Genomic DNA, 18,733 nt, shown 5'->3' with positions numbered 1-18,733 from the left:
AGCGACCCCTGTGCATCGGTGAGGTCATTAAGTGCCCACTGTGTGTGGGTGAGGCCATTAAGTGCCCACTGTGTGTGTGTGTGTGTGTGTGTGGGTGAGGTCATTAAGTGCCCACTGTGCACAAAGCTGGGGTATAAGACATTGGCCATGACCCTTTCATGTGCCCCCAGTGGCACCACTCACAAGAATCTAAAACCAAATATGCATTTGACTGTGGTTACTCCAAAAAACTGAAGGATGAGCTTATGGCGCTGATCATGTCCCCAAAGTCTCTCCTCATTCACCCAGGAGAACATCAGTCCATAAGGAGCGCAGGACAGAGGACCGCATCCTTCCCAATGGTCTCTCCTGGAGCCTTAGCCTTTACCTTTTCTCCGCTTCTCAAGGTAACCGGCCTTCAGAACAAATGGAAGGTCCTGTGCTGCAATTGGAGGGAACTGGTTTCCTAGAAGAGGAAAAAAAAATAAACATTTAGGTAATCAACTTAAACCCAAATGCCAAACCCAATTCCAGGTCATGTCATTTTAATGAACAAACTCGGACATAGCCAAGTCTGTTAGCTTCATTTCTTCTACGTCCTGGCTCCTCCAGCCTCAATAGCAAACTTATCTGTGCTTATCTGCTGGAAAAAAATTGTGCTAGAAACTACAGCGAGATTGGAATGTAATGTGATGATGGCGAAAACAGGTTCTGTTCCATTTTATCCTCTACAGGCAGAGGACTGCAGCCCTACTTTTGCTAAAAGGCATTGTTTTCAACAAGTTCCAGAAGATGGAGCCAGGAAATTTAAACAAAATCCCCCCTTTGCCTTCTTTGCACCTGTACCTGCCTGTCACTCTCTGTAGTTCTTAGAGTAGAAAAAAGATGCTAAAGTAAACACAGGTGAACATGATTTATCTCCAGAGCAAATGCTCCACGGTGCTCTAAGCCTTGTGCTATAATCCTAAAACACAAATAAAAATAGCCCAACTCCAGGCTAGCTCTGCCTCTGGGCTGGTACTGTTGAGAGAAAAAAGAGGACATTTTAAACAAATACATTTGACCAATCAGCAATGATTTATTAAGTGGCCAGGAGGGGCGGAAAGAAGGTCAACTGGGCTGGACAGCAGAGACAAGAGGGCGAGGCCTGCCCAGAGAGGCTGGAAAGGCAGGCAGGGGGAAGGTTGGAAGGGGCTGTGAAAGCTCACAGTGGGTCTTATCTTTGATCCTAGAGGGCTGTCCAGAAGAAGGGGCATCCCATGGTCAGATCTGGACTCATCCTAAGGATTCCATCATGACCGTCATTCAGTGAGGGCTCCCCAAACTCCACATCAGGTACCTCATTGGGGCATGGAAGTGACTCTGATTCTCAAAGCCTGTGCCAGCCAGTGGAACACAAGCTCTGGCAGATTCCACCATGCTAGAAAGCTTCCAGCACAATCTTGACAACAAAACACGTCTGTCTTCCAACAATGAGCCTCCTTAAGCACAGAGAGGCTCATCACCTCTCCATGTGGTGATACGGTCTTTGTACATAGGACAGAGAAACCTATAGCAGAACGGTCAGTCCTAGGGCCTCTTCCACTCCTGCAGTAATGGCAGCAGAGCAGTTCAGAAAGGGGCCAAGGGGTTCTAAGCATCCCCCAGTCCTGAGACCACCTACAAACACCGATGTGGCTCTTGCTACTCCAAATGTGAACAGCTTGCCCAGTGGCTAGCTACTGAACACGCTCCTGGAGGAAATAGGCTGCAGCAGTCTTAAAAGTCTTGTTGTTACAAATGAAACAAGCTGAATGGATGGACAGCTCACAGGCTGTCTGTCCTTGGGGAGACAAATAAAGGAGTGGGCAGGGCGGGTTCTACCCTGCATCCTTACGTACCAAGACAGACCGAGTCATGGGACATTTGGTCATCTCTTATTGCATTGCTCATGAGGCATATGGCTATGTGCATGTATAAGTATGTATGTGTATATATATACGCATGTTTGTATATACAGATTATGTATATGTATGAATGAAAATATGATCACCAAAGACACTGCAACGCAGATACCAACATTTGTTGCAAAAGATGAGGAAGTAGAAAACTTCTACCAAAAACTTACTAAGACCTTTCAAATTAAATCATTACATCCTCTGAGACCTAGTGACTTCAATGCAAAGATAAGAACACGTAAGAACAGCCAAAAATGAGACAGGCCAGCCCAAAGTGTGTGCACTGCCATGCAGAGTCAGGCGTGTGTACCAGGACCATGCACTATCTTTGAGAAAATAATCCAAAGTCACCTGAAACAGTGATCTTACAGGGAAATCACAAAAAGTAACCCTAAAGCAATAACTCATTACTGATCCAGGAGTCATCCTTGAATCAGATGCCTGGGTACACTCAGGCCACCAACTTTTTAGAGTAAAAGAATGAAAATTATCACAGAGATTAAAGAAAAAAAAATGAACAATATGGCATGCTGTTAAAAATAACTTCAGCCTGGCTAATTTAAATGACTGGCATTAAAAAAGGGAAGAGGATAGAAAAATAACATTGATGTTGCTTATAAAAATTCTATTCAGAATTATAATCTCTATAGATCAATTGCCACAAACAAGGAAAGTTAAAGATCTAAAAACCACTTTTGTTGGCAATCACTTAGCTTATTCGCCAAACGTAAAGACCCAGCAGCCAAAACCACTACTGGTTTCACACATAAATTCATTTGTAAAATATTATAGAAGGATGGTGGAAGATGAGAAGCAGCATCACCTCATAGACTAGAGAATCAGTGAAGGTAAAAAAAATTTTTTTAGGAAGCTTGGACAACTAAGCAAGGTCATAACAATGGCTTTTAGGAGCAAAAGAGCACAATAAGCAATCAGACAAATGAGAGAAAAGATTTGTCAGCATGATACAGAAAGAAACCTTACTAAAAATCAGAGCTGTCTCATAGCACAATGGGCTGCTGCTGGGGTTGGGGGTAAGCTCCTCATTCCTGGAGAACCTCAAGCAAATGCTGGATGACCACTGGTCAGGAATGTTGTAGAGGGGATTCTGTTACTGGTATGGGCTGGCCAGATGGCCAATAAGGTCCCTTCCAACTCAGAAATTCCATAAAAACCTTCAATTTAAGTTAAAAAAAGGAGAAACCCACAGGTGTAAGATTGTAGGAGTCACATTGAGGCATGAAAACATGTAAAATAAGACTCCCTGGGGATCCTACCATATGTCCATCTCTGTCTTAGGTGCTGAAAAGACACAAAAGGAGCTTCACACAGTGTTCCTGCCTTTAGTAACTGGCAGCCAGCTTGGGTAGGCCATCTTGTAATTCCTTTCCTACTAAGTGGTTAAAATTGCTGGCTCTTCATAAACTCTAAAGGGCTTCTCCATCAACTAATTGCTCTGGAATATTTGATATTAAAGCTTAAAACTGCACTCAGTCAACATACATTTATTAAGCTCCTACTAAGCTCTAGCCATTGCTCGAAGTGCACAGGACACAAAGAAAGGCAAAAGACAGTCTCAGTTTTTGAGAGGTTCACAGGTCAAGAAGGAAGACAGCATGCAAACAACTGTGTACAAAACAAGTTATGTACAGGACACATGAGAAGTAATAATGAGAGAGAAAGTATTAGAATTACAGAGGACTGGGGAGGGTTTCTTGTAGAAGGTAGGATGTTAGCTGAGGCTTAAAGAAAGCCAGGGAAGCCAGGAAGCAGAGAGGAGGAGGGAGAGTGTTCCAGGTATGAGGGAAGGCCAGAGAGAAGGCTGGGAGTCTGCATATGGAGGCTCTGAATTCAGAATGCTGCCAATACAACTTAACATACTTAATAATTTAAGACAACTTAAATGACACTTCCTCTCGTCCACATCCAATGGTTGGTAAGAGTGCCTCCACAATAAGACATCAGGAAAGACTGTGAAGATGGATTGATTCCTACCAGAAGTTCTTGGAGTACATCCTGCTTTCTGACAACACATGTTCATTTCCACATCTACTAACTTTTTTTTGAAGTCCTTGATACAGTATTTACTTTGGCATGATAAATTATGAAGTCGTTAAAATTAAGAAAAATAGTATTCTTAAAATGGCTAAGTTAACCAAATGCTTAAGGTATTAATTCCTAACAAAGCCTTATTAAAAATTCTATAAGCAATCAAGTGCCTAAGTACTTAGATAAAAGAGTCAAATGAGTTAGGATGCATTTCATAACTTTACATTACAAAATCCTGGAACGCCTCCTTTAGCCAGTCTACCATCAACCAACAGGAGCTTTACACTCTCCCATTCCCATTTTTCAAACCAACAAGCATTTATTAAGTACTATTTGCCAAACACAGTGCAAATCACTAACATGTCAAGAAAGCGTCTTATAAAAAGCATAATTGGAAGTGCCACCATCAATATCAATATCATTTGGAAAACATTACATGTTTATTAACCATAATATAAATCAGGCCATTTCCTGGCCTGGTTTGTTGAATGAATGAATAAAAGCAGTGTATATAACTACTTACCTAATAGCAAATATACGATACTTTAAGTAATACAACAATTAATACTGTTATTATTCATAAGGATGAACATTATTATTAACAAACGCTGCTAAACATTTTAAAATCTAGAATTCATGCCATTTTCTACCAGGTCTAATGGAAATCAATTTTTTAGTTAGCAAAAATGTCTTTTAAGAGATTGTTAATGTACCATCACTCATAATCATTCATATAAGATGACTCTGTAGAACTGTTTTCAGGGAAAGCACTTCAGAGGGAGAGTATTTCAGTGTTTGTTGGCATATTTCTGTAGTATTAAAAAGTACTAGTAGTATATTTAATAGTATAGTATTAAAATTTTTTTTAAAAATAACGTAAGGATTTTTTAAAAGACCATGAAGTTTAAAAATCAGAAACTCTACAAAAAGTCTTAGCAAACATTGGGACACATCAGTAACTGAAAAACTGACATTATTGCAATGGAAGTGGGGGATAGAGATGGGAAGTGATAGATATAATTAAAGCTAAATTCATTAACTTCTTTTCCTTCAACTACAAATTTGTGTTTCTATGAGTACAAAGGAAAGCTACTTTATTTTATAATATTTTCAAATATGGTTTCTATAAACTATGATTTTGTTTATGATGAGTTTATTCTTTTCATTAGCAAACATTCCTGAATGATTTATCAACAGCATAAATAAAACCAATATGAAACGGGACTCCTTAAAGGGGTAAGAAACTTCCTATATTTGATCTATGACATGATATAAACAAGAATGTTTCTTTGAATTCACACGATAGGAAAACAAGCGATGCAAACACAGGTGTCATTTTGTTCCCAACTCCCAAGTGAACCTAGTTACTAAGGGGGCAGTTAAAATAAAGGAACAACATATAAGGAACTACTGAACATTAAAAAACTTTACGATACTAACTTAGATCAACAAAGGCAGAGAAATTCAGAATTAAGACTGTCCCTCTGCCCATAACACTCCCTGTTGGGCCCAGTTATTGAAACAAGTATATTTCTGAGTATCCCTCACCCTACAATACTTGCTACTTGTATGAGTTAAAAGAGTGAAAACTCTCTCTACAGATAGATATGGGTATGTGTGTGTAGTAGCTTTGTAAGCCAAATTACTAATGCTCTTTTTGTGGTGGCCAAGAATTGGAAATTGAGATGCCCATCCATCTGGAATGGCTGAACAAGTTGTGGTATATGAATGTAATGGAATACTATCGTTCCACAAGAAATGATGAGCAGGCAGACTTCAGAAAAACCTGGAAAGACTGTCTGGACTGATGCTGAGTGAAGTGAGCAGAACCAGGAGAACATTATGCACAGTAACAGCCACGTTGTGCAATGACTGACTTGGATAGACTTGGTTCTTCACAGCAATGCAAGGATCTAAGACATTTCCAAAAGCCTCATAATGGAAAATGCTTTCCACATCCAGAAAATGAACTATGGCGTCTGAATGCATTTAGAAGCATACTCTTCTCTCTCTCTCTCTCTCTCTCTCTCTCTCTTTTTGTTTCTTCTTTCTCGTGGTTCTTCGCTTTGGTTCTAATTCTTCTTTACAACATGACTACGTTTAATATGATTGTACACGTATAGCCTATATCAGCTTGCACACCATCTTGGGGAGCAGGGAGGAGAGGAAGGGAGGGAGGAAATTTAGAACTCAAAATCTTATAGAAGTGAATGTTGAAAACCAAAAACAAATAAATAAAAATTTAAAAAAACTGAGATGCCCAGAATGGAATACAATATTTCAGCTATCATCTGACCAAACCAGAATTCTCAGTGACTATTACTTCATTATTCCTTGAATAAAAATGACCTTCTTAATGCAAAAAAAATAAAAGCTAAACTGCTAAGCATTTCCCTTTCCTGTCATTCAAAACAGTTTTCCTCATTCAAAGAATCAAAGGAAGTACTAGGTCTCTCCATGAAAAAGCAATACCCACCAACCCCCAAATCTCATGGCTTTTAATACAGGTATGTATTACACACTCACAAATTAGAAAGCGAAGTTTGAGGATCAAAATGGATGTCCATCAGTGGGGAAGAGCTATAAATTGTGGTAGATAAATGTAATGGGATATTACTGTACTGTAAGAAACAATAAACATGAAGAATACAAAAAAAGCATGGAAAGACATGAATTGATACAGAGAAGTAACAGAACAAGAAAAGTCAACAATGATTTAAATTAAGTTCCTACTGTGTGCCAGGCACTGTGCTAAGTGCTGGGGATACATAGGAATGAGTGGCTGGTTTAGGAAGTCACAGGGAGGATGAGCAGAGCCATGGGGAAGTTGATTGACACAACCTTTCTTTTTTTAATTTTTAATGTTTCTGTTAAGTTTTGAGCTCCAAATTCTACCCCTCCCCCTCCCTTACACAGTAAGCAATCAGATATAGGTTATACATGTGCAGTTACATAAAACATTTCCCTATTAGTCATTTTGTACAAGAAGACTCAAATAAAAGAAAAAATGAAAGAAAAAAAGTGAAAAATGGCAAGCTTCAGTCTGTATTCAGTCAATATCAGTTCCTTCCCTGGTTTCAGGTTCAGGGAGGACTTGCTTGTCTTTTCTTACAGCACAATAATATTCTATTACAACCATATACCACAGCTTGTTTAGCCTTTCCCCAATCGATGGGCATCCCTTTGATTTCTGATTCTTAGCCACAACAAAAAGAGCTATTATAAATATTTTTGTACAAATAGGTCCTTTCCCCCTTTTTATGATCCCTTTGGGATACAGACCTAGCAGTGGTATTGCTGGAGCAAAGGATATGCAGTTTTATAGCCCTTTGGGCATAGTTCCAAATTGTTCTCCAGAAAGGTTGGATCAGTTTACAACTCCAGCAATAGTGCATTAGTGTCCCAGTTTCCCCACATCCCCTCCAATATCCAACATTTTCCTTTTTTGTCATATTAGACACTCTGATAGGTGTGATGTGATACCTCAGAACTGTTTTAATTTGTATTTCTCTGATCAATAGTGATTTAGAGCATTTCTTTTTTTGGGGGGAGGGGGTTAGGCAATGGGGTTAAGTGACTTGCCCAGGGTCACACAGCTAGTAAGTGTTATGTGTCTGAGGCCGGATTTGAACTCAGGTCCTCCCGAATCCCCACTGTACCACTGAGCTGCCCCTAGAGCATTTCTTCATATGTCCATAGATAGTTTTGATTTTTTTTGTCTGAAAACTGCCTGCTCCTATCGTTTGACCATTTATCAAGTGGAGAATGACTTGTATTTTTATTAATTTGACTCAGTTCTCTATATATTTGAGAAATGAGGCCTTTATCAGAGATACCTGTTGCTAAATTTTTTTCCCAGTTTTCTGCTTTCCTTATAATTTTGGTTGCACTGGTTTTGTTTCTGCAAAATCTTTTTAATTTTATATAATCAAAATGATCTGTTTTATATTTTGTAATGGTCTCTGTATCTTCTTTGGTCCTAAATTCTTCCCTTATCCAAAAATCTGACAGATAAACTATTACACGCTCTCTTAATTTGCTTATGATATCACCCCTTTACATGTAAATCATGTATCCATTTTGACCTTATCTTGGTATACAGTGTAAGTGGTTGGTCTATACCTAGTTTCTGCCAAACTGGAAAACAGCATGGGCCAACATCACACCCCACATACCAAGACGTAACTTTTTAAATAGTAATATCAGTAATTAGACAATGGTTCCCAGAGGAAGAAGTGGAAAAGGGATGGGGATCACACACATGGTTAACAACAAGCTGAAGAAGATGGCCACATGTATGAATTAAAATGCGAAGCATGGGTGAGGCCAGCGAGCAGCTGACACATGCATCGAACCACCAGGGAGACGGAAACACAGACACACATAAAAGCGTATTTGCTAAAATAAAAGTCCCATTACCAACATCAGTACTTAGCAACTTTATGAGGATTTTTTTAAAACTCCCAGATAAATATCATCCAGTAGCCAGGGACACACACAATTTTGTTCCCATACGTCTCATGAAATTTTACCAGAAAACCACTCAGACTAGCACGTGAAAATATCAAAATATAAGCTTTATTTTATGGCATTTGTTCATAGGATTTATTAAAAACGGTCTGCTTTTTAAAGAAAACAACACAAAATTAGAAGCACATGAGCAAGCGTGTAGAAGATAAATATTCCACTTCTGGGTCTCTGGAAGAGAAGCTTGCTTAGGAAAAGGGGCATCAGAAGAAGGCCGTGAGCAGAATGAAAAGGAGAACGAATTGCCGAAGTGGTGTGGAGCTCTTGGGAATGGTAGAAAAAGCCCAGATGTTGAATTTCAGAAGGAGACAGCTGAGAAGACTTGAGCAGATGAAGAAGGACCAAGGTAAAGGAGGGGAAAGGTTCAATCTGAACGACCTGAGGAAGAGGTGGAGAAGAAAAAAATGAGATGGAGGGCTCAACAAGAAGCTGAACAGAAGGAAGAAGGGAGGAAGAAACAGACGGCAAAGAAAAGCCAGGGGAAGGAAGCAGACATAAGGGACAAATGTAGATCAGAAGTCGGTGAGACAAGGGACTCAAATGAGGTCGGGCGGTCCAGGCCGCTGGACAAAAACAGCCACCGCTCACACATCCTGGCTGCGTCACCCCCTCGGGGCCTCAAGGAAACTCTCCAACACTACACTGCAGAGCAGTTGTCAATCTACACGAGTAGAAGTTTCTCTGGCCCAGAAATTCCTTGTGTCAGATAAAATCACAGGTCTGGACCAGTTAGAAGAGGTGCTGAGCAATGACCAAGATGTAAAGAGCGAAGGAGAATAACGATTCTGGAGCTGTGATCACTATTAGCCAGTTTGCCGTTGCAACTCTGAAAACCATACACCAGCCAGAAAGACGAAAACTGAGGATGAAAATGGGGGAAATTTGAAGTGATCTGCTTTTGAGCTTGTCATGCTTGTGTACCTACCACAGGCAATGATTGTTATGTGCGCTCAAAATATAGACTGGTTTCCCTCCTAGCAAAGAAGGCAAAAGGGTCCCAGGAATGCTTCTCCACATACCAGATTCTCATGTGCAAGGTGATGATCTTAAAAAACAAACAAACAAATAAATAAATAGGAAGACCAACCAATCCATCAGCAAGTTCTTTTTTTGGAGGAGGAAAGAAAGAGAGACCCGAAGAAGAAATAGGACCACACTGCTGGGGATGAATGGCATGATGATAACTGACAACAAGTAAGGGGAGATTTAATTGTTTTGCTTCTTTTTTCTCTGCAAAGAGATTAATTCTTGGACTGAAAGGACAGAACAGATTTGGCTAACCAGAAGTCCTGGCCTCCGTTACCATACGCTCAGGTACTCAAAGGACTGGGGCACTGCTGAGTCTCTGCCTGTCTTCTCTCTTGCTACTCCCCTGCCAGCTTCCTCTCTGGAGCTCTCTCTTGCTCCCGGTCTCACCCTCTCAAGCTCTACCTCTGTTTCTTTGCTTCTCTCTCTTTCTCTATTAGATGAACCGGATTTAAGGATGGTGCAGCGGAAACCTATCGGACCTGGAGGATCCAGCAGGACGGGGCCCAGAATCCTGGGACGAGGCATCTGGGAAACCCTGGCAAGTACAGAAAACTGTCCCGCCTGCATTTGAAAACCGAGCTGTCTGTGTCCTGCTGAGCACCAGGAGCTCTGGACCACCACTGCAAGATGGGGCTTCCAAGAATTGCTGACTCTCCCAAGGGGAAGGAATCTCTGAGACTGTCAAGCCCAGCCCAGAACGGAACAAAAACCTCTTCTCCTTGACTTTTGGGCAGAACGTGGGACTTCACTGGTCTGAAGAATTAACTCCCAGAACCAACCCGTACAGACAACTTCATCTGTCCTCATGGTTTCAAAGAGCCACCCAGGACACGGAAAAGCTAAGTGATTCACCCATTGGCTCACAAGAACTTCTAAGCTCCCTGATTTACTCTGCATTAATTCTGTACTTAACCGAGGTATACATGGAATCCCCCATGTGTCAGACAGAGTCAATTGTTACCAGCTCATTAACTGAGACTGGTTTTCTACATTTTTAAATAAAGTTTCATTGTATTAAAACACGTAAGAACCATTTTTAGCTTGTGGGCCTTACAAATACAGGCAGGGAGCAGGATTTGACCCAACCTTTTTTGGTCTAGGTTTAAGAAAGTAAAATGTGAATAATGCATAAATTAAAATGTGTGCCCTTGGTACTTTTTTTGGAAGAGCTGATTGTTCAACATTTCTCACCATTACCTCAGGCACACATACAAACTTCCTGTGTGGAGTGAAAGGCCTTCACAACCCGGCCCCTTCCCACCCTTCCAGCTTCCTCTTCACAACCTTCCACAGTCTGGCCACATGAGCTCATCTCCTAGTCTTCACCCACACTGCACCCTTTCCCTGCTCTGTCCCCCGGCACCAGCTATCCTCTACTTCTGCAACGTCCTCCTTCCTCACTTCTGGCTCTTGGATCCCTAGCTTTCTTTGAGAGACAACTCAAGGACTGCCTTTGGCTGGAAGCCTTTCTGGATGTTTCCCCACCCCACCCCAGATGTTAGAGCTATCCCCTCTAAGATTCCCTTGTGTCTGCTTTGTAAATTCTTATAAATGTAACGAGACTCATTGAGAAGACCCTGATGTTGGGAAAGATGGAAGGCAAACAGGGAAGGAGATGGCAGAGGATAAGGTTGATGGATAGTGGCATGGAAGCAACAAACATGAGCTTGGACAGACTTCAGGGCATAGCGGAGGACAGAAGAGCCTGGCATGCTATGGTCCATGGGGTCACCAAACACAACTGAACGACTGAACAACAACATATATGTACATGCTGGCTCCCCTAGAATGTAAGCTCCTTGAGGGTAGGCATTCATTCATTTTGTCTTTTTTATCCCCAGTACTTAGCACTGTGTAGATAGTAGACACTGGACACAAAGTAGACAGATAGTACATGCTTGTTGACTGATTGGCTCAGGTCTGGGGAATACCAAAGGGCTATGCCCAAAGACTTCAAAATCAGCTGGCAATATAGCTATGAATCTTTATCAGAACATCTGGTCATCGGAGTTCAACTTCTGACTCAAATTAAGAACACCATCACTGAGGCCTGCTTCTCAGAACAGACACCTCTTAGCATGTCAAAATAAGAATGAAATAAAATATCGCCAAACAACATGACAGCCGATTTGCATTCACAGAAACAAAGTGAATATTGCCTGTCCCAGTTCCAAGCCCATATGAAGGATAGGCCAAGTGACAAGAGTTATTTATTCCCAGTGGATCCAAGGGTAGGAAAGCCAAGCGGTGAGGGACACCATGATCCCATGGGCTCCTCCGTGGGTAATTTACACAGTGGCAAAACTCTGTCCCCAGTATCCTAAAAGGAACAAAAGCATCAGCAGATAACATTTTAAGGTTTACAAAGTACTCTACATGTGTAATCTTATTTGAAATTACCTCATTTGACCTCACACTGCAGTGAAGTAGGTACTATAAGTATTATTATCTTTATTTTAGGGACATCTAGGTGGTGCAATGGATAGAGTGTCAGGCCTAGAATCAGGAAGACCCATCTTCCTGAGTTCAAATCCAGTCTCAGACACTTCCTAGCTGTGTGACCCTGGCCAAGTCACTTCACCTGTTTGGCTCAGTTTCCTCATCTATAAAATGAGCTGAAGAAGGAAATGACAAATCCCTCCAGTATCTTTGCCAAGTAAACCCCAAATGGGGTTACCAAGAGTCAGACATGACTGAAAACAACTAAATGACATCTCCATTTTACAGACATGGAAATTGAGGTGCAGAGAGATTAAGTGACTTGCTTGTGGGTATGTCAGAGACAGGATTGCAATCCTGATTACAAGTTCAATGCTCTTTCCACTATGCTGTGTGTCCTTTCGTGATGAATTCTGGTGAATTCTGTATTTCTCACTAAAATACAAAAAGTCTCAATACCTATGTTATAAATGTCTCCTGACGGCAAGGTTTTGAACAGGGTGCTATTGTACCTGATAAAATTTGGAACTTCTGATTCAGAATCACAGCCACAAAAATATTATATAGTCTATCCCATGAGATTGAAGGCATCCACAGACTGAATCAAGAAGTCAAACTGAGGAAACCCTCAAAGAAACTGGAAATATTTGGAACTCTGTTATCTGTCCCATAATTTGGGAACTCTCGCTAAAATCGAACTCCTGCATAGTTCCTGTAGATGAGATGAAATATCATTTGTTTGACATTGATTTCTCATCTCAAAACTTTTCTGCCACGAGTAGTTAGGCACCAAACTCTTTTTTAAAGGAGCTTTTCACACATGCAAGAATCAAAATACACCAAACCAGCAAAGATATACAAATACTTTAAATGAAAATTTAAAAAATTAAATAAGTCATTATGAAAAAAAATTAGAATTGATTGAAACATGTCAATTATAACAATGGAGCAAAATTTTAACTTCAAAATGCCAAGTGTAATTGAGTTTAGCTCTTCAGGGGCGGGGGGGGGGGGGGGGGGGGGGGCCCGCCCCCCACTTCTTTTTGGGTGAGGAAGCGTGGGTAAAGAAACTCCCTCCTCCAACATAGATGAGCATACCTTCTGCATGTTCCAATTTTACAGGTTTACATGAAGGACCTGTCCAAAGCCAAAGGCTTTGTCAGACATGGCCCTTGAATCCAAATTTCTCAGCCTGCCTCCAAGCCTAGCTTTCCATCCATGTCTAACTGGCACCCTAATTCTAGAAATAAACTATTCTCAACTGAAATGAATGAGAATTGGTGCTATCATTAATCTGATCAAAAGAAAACTTGTTAAAAACCTGTGTTGCTAGAATAGGATCAACGTAAATAAAATGATTCTCCTATGATTTAAATCATCATTAAGAAAGGGTTAAATCAGACTTGAAACACTAGCCGTCTTCACTGGCTGATGCCCACAGCTGTTGGCCCTCTCAGCCTGGCCAAGCTAGAAGTAGTAACAAACCCAGGGACTCAGGGCCAGGCCCACACAGAAAGTTCTTGGAGGTGGTGAGGCCCCACCAATACTCGATTCTGTGGCCACAAACTTGAAAAGTTCTAGGAAGACCCCTGCTCATGAGAAGCCTTTATCTAAATGAAAAATGAGCTTTTGTATCCTAGGTATTTTTTTCCTAACAACAAAAATCTAACTTTAAAATAAATGTTACTTGTTTTCCTAAAATGTGAGTTCTTAGCTTCCTTCTGGGATCAAGTGCCACCTTCTCAATGAAGGTGCCTCTAATTCTCTACCCTCCCCCACCCCTGCCCCATCATGTCCTTCAAATGAATTGAACTTATCTGTGTGAACTCACTAAATCTACCAGGAGAAGGAAGCTTTTTGAGGGCTCAGCTTTCTATACCCAGAACCTTGCATTTTGCTGGCACACAGCAGGTATTTCATGAATGCTGAATTGAATTAAAAGTTAAATAGATGATTTCAAGTAATTCAACCATAGAAATTTAAGCACTGTACTATACAACTAAATCTTTAACCCTCTTTCAACATAAACAAAGGCTAGAACAAGATGAACTTTGCTGCTTAAAAAAAATTCCCAAGTAACTTCTCCATTTAAAATTTATTAGGCAGGTAGGTGGTGCAGTGGTTAGTGTGACAGACTTCAAGTCAAGAAGACCTGAGTTCAAATCCTGCCTTGGATATTTACCAGCTATGTAACCCTGGGCAAGTCACTTAAACTCGCAGCCTCAGTTTTCTCATCTCTAAAATAGGGAAAATAAAAGCATCTACCTCAGAGGCTGCCATGAGGATCAAATAGGATAATATATACAAAGTTTTTAAAAAACAAATAAACCTTAAAATGTGATGTAAATGCACACTGTTATTAGCTCAGGAAGAGGAAATTCTTTTTGAATCTACAGAAATAGAAAGGTGCCATGGAATCTCTCACACTCACTTGAGGATCAAACTTCAGCCTGCTACTTGGGGTGTTCTCATAATTAACCTCATTATCCTGTGCTCCAGGGTCATTCAGGGCTGTGTTTAGATGTTTCCTCATTAATTAGTAAAATTTCAACAAATCTTTCAATTAATCAACTAAGCTCAGATTCCCCACCCCAGTTCATCAACTATTATTTATTTAATAAGCAGAAGAAACTCATTTCCTAACAGCTACTTGTACCTCTCTCTCAAATCCCTTAACTTCCTAGGATTAAATAATAAAGTTATTAAATGTGTAATTTATTAACAATTAAATGATAAAACAAAGACCGATAACTCTTTACAATATTTCACCTGTGAAAAGATCATGGTCACAATTACCTGAAATGCTCACAGTAACTGCAGATGACTTAACGTCTACTTCTGCCAACACCATCCCATAGCCATTCAGTTCATTCAGGAGAAACAAATTCTCCTCCCTGCCTTTTTTTTCCCCACTAAGTAATGGGGCTAAGTGACTTGCCTAGGGTCACACAGCTGGTGTCAAGTGTCTGAGGCTGGATTTGAACTCAGGTCCTTCTGATTCCAGGGCTGTGGTGCTCTATCCACTGCACCACCTAACTGCTCCAAGAATTCTCTTAATCATCCTCCTATGACAATGGTTCAATAGCTTCCAAAAGACAAAAGTTATCTCCATCTTTTTTCTTTCTCTTCCATCTCTCTTTTTTCTCTTATCTTTTACCTCCTGTCAGGAAAACCGTCTCTTCAGCTTCTTCCCAAGCCTTCACTCTTAAAAGTCCCTCTAGACTCAATCCTACTACAACTTTTTCACAATAGTTAAGACAGTTTGAACAAGAGAGATGTTTCCCCTCACCTTCTTTTTCTCTCTCTTTTCCATAGTTAGTGTCGTAGATCCCCATAAATCAAAGTTAACTACCTACACTATCCCTTATTTCACAGGGAGAAGCATCTCATGGAAACACAATGAAAACAGTCACCTCTAGCTTTTTTGCTTTCAAAGAGATCACGATAATTTTCATAACCTCTAGGAAGAGGCTTTTGCAAAAGGGGGTTATACACGAAAAGCTACATTTCTAATGAATCCAGGTATATAAGAAGCTCCTACATCTTCAATAATATAATCCTTAAAATTTGAACAAATAAGTATTTCTTGCTTAGCCTTATCCCTGGCAATAATACAGTTGGTATTATGAGACTGACTTCATCATTGCCAACTCTTCTTTGGTGGTGAAAGGCTGACATTGGCATGCAGGCTTCTCACCAGTGACAGAGGACATCAGCAGGCTATGAACTACTATAAAACTTATTTGAAAGAAGAAAGAAGCTTTATATGAAGCGGTTACTCCATTACAGATAATTCTAATTTCTGATCCACGGCGATAAATCTAAATGCTAACATTTCCTAAGCCAAATTTTAATGTTGGGTTTTTATTTTTTAGTTTATTTCGTTAGACATTTTAAAGAGAATACATCTTTATTTCTTTCCTCAAGTTAAAAAAAGGCATTGATTTGTCTGCACGTCAGCTCTCTTTCTCTCTCTCTTCCTTGATTGCCTCACAGCCCAGGCACCAATGAAGCCCTCCTGAGGTCCAGATGTTCCTTGCTCTCCACACAGAATGGGTTCCATTCCTGCTCTTGCCCACCTCTCCCTGGCACAACCGTGCTCGCACCCTCTATGTGCTTCTCCCAAAACAACTTCTCTTTCTAACGTCCACCGTCCTCCAGTGGTGCCATAGAGCTGGGAGTCATGGAATATCACAGGCTCCAAAGAAGCTTTAGGTCACCCATAGGGCAATGGAGAACCACGGGTGGGCCAGGGGTGCAGAAAGGGGAAAATAGAAACAGAAAGGGAAGGGGGAAATGGTATCTCTGTGAAAATGCCAAGGGATTTTTCTGAAGCCCCCATAAAATAGGCAGGTCCTTGGTTATGGACTGATTCCCAAGCTCGGCTATGTGGGACATGGGCTCTTACTTAGGCAATGGATCTTGCACAGTAAGACGTGCCTAACGTTTCCTGTACTGTAAACATGGTTTTACTTTTGATTTTTTTCAAAATAAATGACCTCATATTGACTCATTTTATAATATGCATGAAAATAATTATTAGGGTAAAGACTTGTATACCAAGCACCACATGGGAAGAAATCTTGTGTCCACACTATAAACTCCTAAAAACTGAGAGTTTCCATAGGAATGCTGTCACAACCTCCACCAAAGCAGCGCTGGCTACGGAGGCTGCAATCAGTCTGCGATCAGTCTGTCAGTTTCCATAACGCCCATGACAAATCCATCTGGAGGAACGATGCCCACGGCACATACCACACTGCACACAACCGAGCAAGCTATGTCATCCCCATTCTGAGGAGCAAATCAGTGATCAATATTTGTAAAAGCAACAGCTAATCCTTTGTCAAATCACTGGTTCAGTGATTGAAGAGTTTGCTCAATCCACACAGTTAATCCTTCTTCATCTGGCTGAGCCCTCTATTTATTCCAGACTCTTAGGAGGCCAGCTAAGGCAGATTAATACATTTCCCCATGCTAAACACAACCTGACAACTGACATGGGCGCTGCTGTCAAGCTAATCTGCACAAACATCGGCCTTGTTTTAAAGTAAGCCTCAAATCAACATTTGGGAGCCCAAGTTTACAAATCTGCTCACTGCTCCCACTTAGCGCTCTGATCGCCGGCCGCCTCTGGCCTCCCTCCCCAAGGTGAAGCTGCACCTCGATTGCCAGCTCTGACAGGACTCCCGTCTCGATGTGAATGCAGCTAAATAAATAAACATATGTGTACTATATATACACTATGTGTGTGTGCGTGTGCGTATAAAATTTGTTTTTTGTTGTTGTTTTGTTTGTTTTGTTTTGTTGTGCATTTGTTTCAGTCATGTTCAGCTCTTGGTGAGCCCATTTGAGGGTTTCTTGGCAAAGATCCTGGAGTGGTTAGTCATTTCCTTCTCCAACTCATTTTACAGATGGGGAAACTGAGGCAAACAGGGTGAAGTGACTTGCCCAGGGTCACACAGCTAGTAAGTGTCTGGTCTTCCTGACACTAGTCCTGGCAGGTGCTCCATTCACTGCGCCAACTAGCTGCCCCATAGGAAATAATGTGGTTATCAATTCCCCATAAATATGGTCAGCACTGAAGCTAACATGTATCACCAGGAAGATTGGGAAAACAAGGATGTCCTCAGCAGTAATGGGGACTACAGAAGAGGAGGGACATATCAACGAGGGAATATCTGACCACACTGAGGGATGCCAACGAAATGGAGTATTTTTGTAATGTAAGAAATGAGGAATGTATGTGGAAATACGTTTTGCATGATCGCACATGTGTAGTCTGGATGAAGTTGCTTGCTGTCTGGGGGAGGGGGAGGAGAGGGATTTGGAACTCAAAGTTTTGGAGGATGAAGGCTGAAAATTGGTTTTGCATGAAATCGGAGGGAAATATTATTTAAAGAAAGAAATGAGGAATGTGAGGAATTCAAAGCATGTAAAAAGGAGACCCTCAAGATGCACACCAACCACCATCACTGCAATGGAAAGAAGACTAAGAGAAGCTGAATTCTGAAGAATTTTCATTGTAATGACTAATCTGGATCCCTAAGAACAAATGATAAAGCATCTCTTCTTCCTCAAGAAAAAGAGGTGGGGGCCGAGGGGGACAGACTGTTCCATACATGGCCAGACATCATACTGCGGCTGGCGTTTCTGTTTATATGCTTTCTTTGTTATGAGAAGGGATTTGGGGTGGGGGATGATTTGAAATTGGCAGAGTAAGCAGTAAATTGCCCTAACTCTCCCATATTCACCCCCATATAACCATAAAATAGCGCCCTGAAACAAATCCTGTAACAGCGGAACCAGCAAAAAGACAAAATGAAACAATATTTTAGGCCAAGAAACTTGGAAGATCTCCAAGAAAGGTCTGTCTCACTCGGATAAAGGGGAACACAGTCCAGGATAGGCAGTGTCCCAGTAAGGCAGCAGCAAGCCCCACCTCAGCAAACCAGTGGGAGATCCAGAACCCCTCATGTCCCTCAGCACAGCCAGGGGAATGGGCAGACTTCAGCTCCAAGAACCACCATACGCTTCAGTGTAGCTTCAAGGAAACGCAGAAACACTCTACTGATCTCAGCACACGTCAGACAGCAGCACTAGGACCCTGGCTCAGCACCAGGTAAGCCGATAGACCCCTACGGTTTCCAGTAGCGCCAGCCACCCCTCACTCCACCCCTCAGTGCAGCACCAAGTACGAGGGTCCCCCGTGGGCCTCAAGGCAACATCAGTGCAGCCCCAGTTAAATAGACAGGGCCTGCAGCCCCTGGCAC

General features: G+C 41.3%; 1 protein-coding gene across 5 annotated transcripts in view; it reads right to left on the bottom strand.

Annotated features, from left to right (window-relative positions):
* Positions 1-18,733, bottom strand: part of SKAP2 (src kinase associated phosphoprotein 2) — a 191,924-nt gene that overhangs the window by 82,023 nt on the left and 91,168 nt on the right. For all 5 annotated transcript variants that reach the window (XM_027872417.1, XM_027872418.1, XM_027872416.1 and 2 more), the window contains one exon: positions 368-445. In XM_027872417.1, the coding sequence (XP_027728218.1) occupies positions 368-445 (78 nt within the window). The remainder of the gene's footprint in view (positions 1-367; positions 446-18,733) is intronic.

The sequence above is a fragment of the Vombatus ursinus genome, unplaced genomic scaffold (genome assembly GCF_900497805.2).
Source record: "Vombatus ursinus unplaced genomic scaffold, bare-nosed wombat genome assembly UNPS02014799.1, whole genome shotgun sequence".
Taxonomy (NCBI): domain Eukaryota; kingdom Metazoa; phylum Chordata; class Mammalia; order Diprotodontia; family Vombatidae; genus Vombatus; species Vombatus ursinus.
The sequence above is the reverse complement of the archived record's forward strand: the minus strand, read 5'-3'. Positions and strand labels throughout refer to the sequence as shown.